The 10,310-nt window shown below is 42.5% G+C and overlaps 1 protein-coding gene across 1 annotated transcript; it reads right to left on the bottom strand.

Moving 5' to 3' along the window:
* Window positions 1–2,903: 2,903 nt before the first annotated feature.
* On the bottom strand, window positions 2,904–3,851 carry Or2c1 (olfactory receptor family 2 subfamily C member 1). Its single transcript, XM_021184663.2, has one exon. It carries the CDS (start codon window positions 3,840–3,842, stop codon window positions 2,904–2,906), a length of 939 nt encoding a protein of 312 aa, XP_021040322.1. The 5' UTR covers window positions 3,843–3,851.
* Between the last annotated feature and the right edge of the window lie 6,459 nt (window positions 3,852–10,310).

Below are 10,310 nucleotides of genomic sequence, written 5' to 3'. Positions count from 1 at the left end.
TGTTAGAGAGATCTGATGGTTGTCAATCAAACACTCTAGCCCTCAAGACACCTACAGATTTATTTATTTATTTATTTTCTTATTTATTGCAATAGTAGAGATTGAATGGAGAGCCTCATGCATCCCAAGCAAGCATCTGTCATATCACTGAGTTGTAACCCCAGCTTCAGCCATTTTATTTTATTTTATTTTATTTTATTTTATTTTATTTTATTTTATTTTATTTTATTTTATTTGTTTTTTAGAGACCGTGTTTCTCTGTGTAGCCCTGGCTGTCCTGGAACTCACTTTGTAGACCAGGCTGGCCTCAAACTCAGAAATCCTCCTGCCTCTGCCTCCTGAGTGCTGGGATTAAAGGCATATTTTATTTTTTATAATATTTTTTCTTGAGAATTTCTTTTTTAATTTAATTAACTACTTTTTATATATTTGGGTGTTTTGTCTGTATGCCTGGTACCTTTGGAGGACAGAAGAAGGCACTGCATTCCCTGGGACTGGAGTTAAAGACAGTTGTGACCCACCATGTGGGTGCTGGGAATAAAACCCAGGACCTCTGGAAGAACGGCTTTTTAGCTCTCCAGCCTCTATTGTTGATAATTTCATACGGTGGCCATTAAAACGTGATCATATTCATCCCTTCGTTTTAAAAGGGAGAACTTCTAATCCCTGCACTTTGAATCTCAGGCAGGAGGATAGCCATGAGCTGAAGGCCATCTTAACCTACAGTGTGAGTCTCAAAACAGCAAAAAGTACAAAATCATTAGGGATTCCTTGCAGCAGAGACCCATGATGCCCTTACTTCCCCTTATAACTGGTGAAGTTTTTCTCCCCTTCCTCTGTGGTTTTCCACTCCCCTAACTCCTAGTCAGTTTTACGGTGTTCCTTACTTTCCAGAAGGAAGTTCTGCCGAACTCCAAAGTGTTTAAAGAATGATTCTACTTCTCCCTGCATTTCTTGTAGTTATTTCAAAACTCAAATGAATTGAACAGAGGACATGACTGCCCTGTCTCCTTGTAATTACGACGCCCACAAGCCAGCCACACTCTGCTCCCAGATAACTGCAGGAACTTGGGTGCCATAGCTTGTCTTTGAGAAGTTGACCTGATCTGACGAGTGTGCTGATTGGTATTTTGTGCCTTCAAGATGATACACTTTGATGAGATCCAGGATGATGGCTCATCCTGGAAACTATTGCTATGAACACGATTGAAAAACTAAGTTGTGGCTTTGATCTGAACTGGAGAAACAAATTCAGGCTAGGATAGTGTTATTAGATTTTTAAAAGGGAATTATGAAAAATTGGAAGGGAAAGTGTATCTGTGCTCGTTCCATTCTATTCAAGGGACAAGATAACCCAAACCAGCAAACGTGAAAATGGTCTGCATGGAACATTTAGTTCTTACCGTAAGAAGGTGATCGATAACACTTAATATAATTTCATTCACTAGCACTTACCCAGCATATACTTTGTAATAGGCAGACAAATACAATAACAGAAATGGAAGCAAAGCTGCAGATCCTTTGAAACTACTTCTAAAACCTATTAATTTTCTCATTTCTAATAATGTAGCTGCTAAACAATTGTCCCGTATTAATATAGCTTCTGTCTAGGCACAGGGTGTGTAAACTGTGGTGGCAGATGAGTGTTTTGGGTTTTTTGTTTTGTTTTGTTTTGCCATTCTAGTAATGAGCAGAGTCATTTAAGAAAATAAAAGAAATACTTGAAGATACAAGAAAAGGAAAATAATAAAAATTGGAGAGGAGTCTCAGAAGAAAATTTACAAGAGCTTATAAGTAAAATTGAAATATATACTAAGTATATACTAAGGTAAGGGCAGAGGAGGAAGCATGAGAGAGAAGAGGAAGCCACCATGAGGGGAGATAGACCATGAGCACATGGCCAGGAGAAAGAGCAAGTCTCTGGGGTATATTGCTGGGGAGGTAGCCAGGCCAGCAGTTAGAAAAATAGATAAAAAATAACCAAAGTCTGAGTCCCATTTATTTGTGAGCTAGTCAGGGATAAGCTTAAATTACTTGTACTACATACAATATAGGTGTTATGGTTCCAACACACAAGTTTCTTGAGATAAGTTTTGTCCTAAACCAGTTGCTGGGTTTCTGGGACAGAAGTGCTGGAAGATGAAAACTTGAGACAGAGGATGTGCTTAATGGACAGACTACCCTCCTAAACTTGCTTAAGGAACCATAGCATATCCCACAGTCCACTGACTCATAGCAAACCCGATGGCTCTGGCTGTCAGCTGCCATGATTTAAACAAAGCCAGATGGAGACATTTTAGGCTAGCATTGAAAGGCAAATGGTCTTACCTATCTTTTCTTATTAATTATCACATTGGGTAGAAGGTAAATTTGGATGCAGACATACAGAAAAGGATAATCAGGTGAGAGGGAGATGGGAAGCATGAATAGTTAGCCTGTATGTAGTACTAAGAAGAGACAGAGAACCGGACCATGATGATGGATGGCTAAGATACCAAGATGAATTCTATTTTCATCTGAAATTGATAATGTGTGGTGTCAATTCATGGAATTACAGAAAATTATACAAGAAACTTCACGTTTCTTTCCTTAGGAAGTAAAAAAAAATCATCAGAATTATGTTATAACACATAATGTGGACCTCAGAGTCAGAGACACTGAAATGGATCTGTTGTAGGGCAATAGTCTCTGGACCTACAACGATACATATCTGCCCTGTTACCTGTGGCTCACAGAAGTATTTCTGGAAAATAAACAAAGAATGTCTCAAGTAACACTAACCATCTTCCAAATGTGTAGAATTGTCAGGAATATGCATTGGTTTTACTGAAGACAGAACTTCTCATAAGAAATCAGAATGTAAGGTGGAGAGGCAGTAAGGAATGAAGGCGATTGTGCTGTCCTCAGCTGGCTCCTCTTCCTTTCCCCAGCAATCTTCCCAGGGCCCCCTTCACTTCTTTGTTTCTTAGAGTATAGATGAGCGGATTCACCATGGGCGTGACCACAGAGTAGAAGAGAGAAATGAATTTTCCTTGGCTTTGATTACTGCTCTTAGCTGGAAGCAGATACCCATAGATCGCAGAGCCATAGAAGAGAAACACTACCACCAAGTGGGAGATGCACGTATTGAAGGCCTTTCGGCGTCCCTCCACAGAGCGGATCTTCATCACTGCCTGAGCAATGAAGCAGTAAGAGACCAGGATGACGCTTACTGGGACCACAGTGAAGAAGGTACAAACACCATTGAGCACCGCCTCATTGAGACTTGTGTCTCCACAGGCCAATTTAATCATGGCGGGTACCTCACACAGGAAGTTGTCCACTTTCCGGTGTCCGCAAAATGGGAGCTGGAGAGTGAATGTTGACTGAATCACGGAGTTGCCTAAGCCACCCAACCAGCTAATAGCAGCCAGCACCCAGCAGAGGCGAGGATTCATGACGGTCATGTAGTGCAGGGGCCGACAAACTGCCACATACCGATCAAATGCCATCACCACGAGCAGTATGCACTCAGTAGCCCCCAGCCAAAGGAAAACATAGAGTTGAGTTACACACCCACCATAGCTGATTGTCTTGTCTGGCCCCCATAAATTTTTCAGCATTTGAGGGACTGAACTGGTAGTAAAGGCAAGGTCCAGGGAGGAGAGGTTGCTGAGGAAGAAGTACATGGGTGTGTGGAGCCGTGCATCAAGGCGCGAAAGCAGGATGATGGTCAAGTTCCCAACCAGCGTCAACAAGTAAGAGGCCAGGATGACAGCAAAAAAGATGATCTCCAGCTGGGGATGGTCAGAGACACCCATCAGAATGAAGCTCCCAGAGGAGCTGTTGCTGTCCACCTCCATCACCGGCTGCCTCAGTCACTGAAGTCTGCTCAGGCAAGGGAAAAGGCAGCTACTGCTAAACCTGCACCCAAAGTGCACCTCAGGCTCCGCAGCTAAAGATCAGTCCACCCTTCCTGGCCACGAGCTTTTATGCAAGCCCTGGTTGTCAGTTGAGCTGGGATGTCAAAAGGGACCTAGCACAGAAATGAAGGGAGTGCCTTGTGAGGACAGACAACAGCTAGGGCAACAGGTCAGAGGGGGCAGGTTAGATCAGATACAGACCTTCTCAAAACACCAATTTCCTCAGCCAAGTTTTCTTTTGCTCTAAGAGGGAAACACAGTGAATTTGGAAAATCTCCCCAGAAGTTACTGATAGATTTCTTTCTCAGACTTGAAAGATGGCTCAGCAGTTAAGAGCACAGAATGCTCTTGCAGAGAATCCAACTTTGGATTTCAGTGCCCTTATCTTACAATAGCCTATAAGTCCAGTTCCAGGGAGTCTGACATGCACTTCTGGCAACTGCACATATGTGAACATACCACCCAAAATTCATGCCTACATGATTTAAAATAAAGTCTTTTTTTTTGGACAGTCTGTCATTATACAGCCCTAGGCAGACTGGAAGTTGCCGTGTAGACCAAGCTAGCCGTAACAGAGATCCCACCTGCTCTGTTTTCTGAGTATTGAGATTAAAGCCATATGGCACCATGACCATCAAAATAAATAATCTTTAAAGAAATTCCTTTTCTCTGCCTTTTATAGTCCTCTCTTCTCAAATTAAAACTCCTGGTCTGGAAAGATCATCATGTATCTATCGGATCTCAAAAAAAAAAAAAAAAAAAAAAAAAAAAAGAGAGAGATGGTAGTAGCTGGAGAGATGTTCAGCCATTGAGAGCATTGGTTGCTCTTCCAGAGGACCAAGGTCCAGTTCCCAGCAGCCACCTGGAGGCTCACAACTGTCTGTAACTCAAACTCCGATAGATCTGATGCTTTCTTCTGCCCTCCATGGGCACTGCATACATGCAGCACACATATATACACGCAGGTAAAACATACACACACACCCAAAATAATTTTAAAAACTAATGAGAATACTGAATATCCACCATACACAAAAAGCATGAATTTGTCAGTGAAGAAGGAGAATATAGAACAAATAAACACATGCCAAAAAAGCTTAAGTCAAATGTGTGAAATATAAAAGTGGGTTTTCTGTAAGGAAGTTAAATCAATCTACATGTGTTCATAATAAGGGAAATTAAAATATACCTGATAATTTGAAGTCTACTGTGTTTACTGCTAAACCAAGGAATCATTCTTAACATCTCAAAGCAGCAAACAAACACACTCTTGTCAATAACAGGCCAATTAACATCTCCTTGGGCAGTGTGTGTGTGCACATTCTCACACAAGTGTGTGTGTACAGAAGTCAGCCTTAAGTGTTATTCCTCAGAAGTGATACTCTTTGCTTTTTTAATCAGGGTCTCTCATGGTAACCTAGGGTTGTTGGTTAGCCCCACATGTTTCCCCTGTCCAGTCCTGGGATGACAAGGTGTACTGTCACATCTAACTTCTTCACTCCACCACAGCTGGCTTTTTATGTAGGTGCTGTGGACTCAGGTCCTCAGACTTGTGTGACAAGCACTTTACCCACAAAACTGCTATTTCTAAAGATAAAAAAACCAAGATCTTTTCTCTTCTTTTGCCTACTAATTAAAAGGATCTAAACAGTAAATAATTCATGGGTCACCTAGAAACCAACAGTTGGGAGAGAATTCTGTTGTTTCTCTGAACTGTGGCCTGTCTGTTCCATGGGAACTTCAGCTACTGGCCTAACCAGGGAAGTGTGTAGGTGAACTTAGGGGCTTTTATTGCAATTGTCAAGGGCCAAGATTGAAACTGTCCTTTTTAATCCACATATAGCAAAATATCGGTAATCCTGATGCTAGAATCCACACAGGAGTTCAAGAGGATTTTATGTATATGAGTGTATGTGCAGGTGCATGTGTGCGCGTATCTGGAGGCTAGAGGACAACCTTTGGGTGTCATTTCTTCTCAGTCACACTACTATATTTTCTGAGACCTGCAGCTTACTCTTGGGTACAACTAGTCCCAAGGATGAAGCACACAACAAAGAGAAAACAATGGGCCCAGACCCAGAGTCTGAGGACTTGGCAGTTGATGGCAAGAGTTCAGTTAAGCCGGGCGTGGTGGTGCACACCTTTAATCCCAGCACTTGGGAGGCAGAGGCAGGTGGATTTCTGAGTTCGAGTACAGCCTGGTCTACACAGTTCAGGACAGCCAGGGCTACACAGAGAAACCCTGTCTAAAAAAGAAGAAGAAGAAGAAGAAGAAGGAGGAGGAGGAGGAGGAGAAGGAGAAGAAGAAGTAGTAGTAGAAGAAGAAGAAGAAGAGGAAGAGGAGGAGGAGGAGGAAGAGGAGGAGGAAGAGGAGGAGTTCAGTTAATAAGTATAGAACAGTGCCCACAATTAACTCCCTGGGTACAAGACTTAAAGGATGAATGGCAAGATCTGGTATGCCCCATGAGGAGCAGATTCTATTAAGTTAGACTGGCTTGATTCCCTCTGCCATACACAGGAACATACATTGAAGGAATTAGGATGGTACGGCATACTGGAAAAAGAGTAAGATGTCCGGACCTCCCCTTGGGGAAGTGTATGAGGAGAACAGACCCACATTGTAAGACTAAGTCACATGGGAAAAGAGTAAGATATAAGGACCTTCCTTTGGGGAGTGTATGAGGAGAACAGGCCCATATTGTAAGACTAAGGCACATGGGAACACAACTAGGAAACAGCTCAAGACTTATGTGCTGCACGGTGCAAACCTGCATTGTGCCCCTTGAGGAATGAAAATTGCTCTTACAGGATTTTTTTCTCAGAACTTAATGTCTGGCACTCTTGACCACAAAGGCTGAGAACATGCAGGGGGAAATGTAAACGGGCACCTGGTGGAGTTACAGCACCTTAGAAAATAATAAGGAGTTAGATGCCTATTGAACTTACTGCTTTTGCTTCAGAAAACAAAACAGTGTAATAAAGTTGATTACCTCTTTCATTCTGAATGCTGAAAAATAGGGATAAAATGGGTTAACAATCTATGAAGAAATTATACATCTCTTGAAATCACTAAGCCTGATTTCAACATTACCTATGATTAAGCTACTATGCAATCATAGAGCCTTCTTTTCAATAAACACATGAGTTATTGATTCACTCTCAGATTCTGTCAGTCTCCTTCCCTCTCTAACTCTGCACCTCCTCTTTGGGACCTGTACCCCGCTGGAGCTGAACTCTGGCACCAGGGATCTGCTTGTCTTGACTCCTGGTATGTCATCAGCACATTTGGCTCTATTCACTGGGGCTTGAGCTCAGGTCCCTGTGCTTGTGGGTAAGCACTTTACTAAGTGAGCTGTTTCTCCAGCCTCAAGGATGAAATTTTTAAAAAGTGCCTTTGTGGTGAGCAGAGGAGTCCTACTGCATCGGGGATGACAGGCTGTTGGAGCAGCTCCCAGGTCATCTTTGCATGTCCATGTAACATTGGGGAAGTGAGGGGCTCAGTTACCCTGACTGTTTGGAAGTCCTCTTTGATACATCCCTTCCTATTCTCTTCTATTAAATTGTGTTCAGCTCTTCACAGAAGATGAGCAGATGGCCCGTTCTCTGCCATTGATGAGCTGCTCAGTTTGTGGAAGGCCACAGGCCTGTGGCTGCTTGGGAGTGTCCAATCTCCTCCAGGCTCTCCTCTGCTCCTAACTGAGCAGTTTCAGCCTAGAGGTAATGAGCAGAAAAATGAAAGGCTGTTGGTAGAGTGGAGAAGCTACTCCAGTGCAAGAGGAAATACCGGACTGACCCTATGCCTAGCCAGAGCTTGAGAAAGCCTCAAGCTTGGTTAAGTATACCTGCACAGCTGCATCCAGTTGTTTGGCTGTTCTTCAGGGCCCCTTCCTCTCCCTTACAGGGTCTTTTCTTTTAGTTCCTAGTTTCCTTACAATTTAGGAGCATGCTATTTTGTTTATTTTTGAGATGGTTTTATGTAGCACAAGCTGTCCACAGCCCATCATGTAGCCAAGTCTGGCCTTGAAGTCTAAAGATCCTTCTGTTTCTATGTCCCAGGACTGGGATTAAAAGGCATGGACTCTAATCTGGAAGTACTAAACTAATCCAGACTTATTTACATTTTAGGGAGAGCATACAGGGAACAATATTGAGCTTTCCATTCTGAAAATGATGCACTATGGGTGTTTTTTTTTTTTTTTTTTTTTTTTTTTTTGCTTATTTTTGTTTATTTGAGACACAGTCTTACAAAGCCCAGTTTGGCCTAAAACTCTGTATAATCAAGGATAGCCTTGAACTCAGGTCTCTGCCTCCAGAGTACCGTGCTAAGGCTTGAACCCAGAACTTCATGCATGCTTACATGAAACATAGATGGTCCTCACCTTTGCCTGTCTGTAAACTTAATTTGAAAATGCCACATACTGGGGGTAGCTCACAAGTGTTTCCAACTCCAGCTCCAGGGAGTCCAGTGGCTTCATCTTGCCTCTGAGGGCACCTGTGCAGATATGCACATATCCCCTACATTAACATAATTAAAAATAAATCTAAAAAATGTGCCACATGCTGAGAGAAGCAACCAAGATGTGCTTCTTCAGGAGAGTCCTGGGGCTAGGATGTAGCTCAGTGGTAGAGTACTTGCCTGACTTGCCCAAAGTGCTGGCTTCAATCTCCAGCATGGCGAGGAGCAAGGAGGGACAGAATGAGAGCTTGTAGTTTTGGTCTTTCCCTCCTTCCCTAGTGCCTTGCCATGTTCTTTCCCTAAACGGCACAACTTTCTTTTGCCTCAAGTCTGACGGTTGGCCTTAGCTTTCTCCTACGCAGAGGTAATTCCTGCTCTGTTGTCACTTCACAAGTCTGGGTGCCTGGCATTCAAGTCCAAATGTTACACTGACATTATCCTGAGCAAAAAGATAATGGAATCATTAGAAATAATTAAAAGCAACAAACAACAATAACAACAGTTCTAGGCAGACCTGTTGGCAAATGTCTATAACTCTAGGACTTGCGAGGTGGAGGTAGGAAGATCAACAGTTCAAGGTCAAGACCAGACTAGGCTATTGAGACACTGTATCAAAGAGGAAAAACCAAAGGCAACTAACCAACTAACCTAATTCTCCCAGGGTTGCCAGAGTTTTAAAGTGTATCTTATTTTTATTTATTCAAGAAATGGAAAAAATTAAAAAGAAGAAATGGATGATGGTGATATTTCCAAAGAGCTTATTCTGCCTGACTATTTTGAATAAAATAATCTAAATTAATATTGTTTCTGATTGATCAGAATGAATACGTGTTTTTCAAAAATACATTACTACTATTATAGACAAGCAGGCAAGATTCACCAAACCAAATAAAATCTTTTCTGAGAAGGGACAAAGTCTGCATTAGACTGTAGCCGGTTGAATTGCAGGTCCAAAGGAAACCTGGAGAAATGGCTAATTGTGTTGCCTATTAGCATACAGAGCACTTGCTGGCCTCCAGGCTCCGCAGTACCTGCGGCTCCTCTCAGCTCCTCTCACCCCATCCCCCTCCCTTAACTTCTCCAGCTCCTGGGCTTCCTTCTCTTCCTCCTGCTCCTAATTCCTATATAACCCTGACATTTTGGCCATACACTCTTTCTCTTTGCCCTCTTGCCCCTCATCTTGGCTCTTTCTCCTCTTTGCTTTCTCTTTTCTGTCACTCTTTCTCTCTCCCTGTCTTCTCTTCCTGGTCCACTGTGCTGGCCATATTTAGTCTGCTACTTTTCCCCCCTGTCTAGAACCCTTCCGGTGCCTCTGGCTGTACACTCCCTCATGTCTATAATAAAAACCTCAGCTATACATGCAACTGTCATGGCCTCACATTATATACCAGTCACTCTATAAATAAAACGATTTAAGGCATTAAACAGAGTAAGCATGAATTTTTTTCCTTAAATTTCAGAGTAGGGAAAGTTTGGGTCCTAAAAGAGATCTGGTTAAGACCAATAAGAGAAAAAAAATGTTTGTTATTAATAGTATACTCATAGAAAGGAATCTTTCCAAGCAATGATTCCAATTCAATTATTTAAATGTAGGCAACAAGTACAATGGGGAGTTAAAGGAGGCAGCCTGTTTGGAGGGGAAGATTAGTGAGGCTTCATTAAAATGTGTGTTTTTATTCTACTGCTGATGATAAGTCCTTGGCTCAGTGGGTAACAATGCTTGCTGCTGATCCGGATGACCTGAGTTTGATCCTTAAGACCCATGTGGTAGAAAGAGAACCTATTCCCACAAGTTGTCCTCTGACTTATGTATGGACACAGTAGAATGTACTCCTCCAAAGAAAGGGGGACCGGGAGGGAAGAAGGAAGAAAAAGGAAGAAGGAAGGGGCTGGAGAGATGGCTCAGTAGTTAAGAGAACTGATATTCCAAAGGAACTGGGTTCAGTTCCCTG

Source organism: Mus caroli, unplaced genomic scaffold (genome assembly GCF_978045245.1).
Source record: "Mus caroli unplaced genomic scaffold, Mus_caroli_1 scaffold_17, whole genome shotgun sequence".
Taxonomy (NCBI): Eukaryota; Metazoa; Chordata; class Mammalia; order Rodentia; family Muridae; genus Mus; species Mus caroli.
Note: the sequence above shows the minus strand (reverse complement) of the source record. Positions and strands in the feature narration are given on the sequence as shown.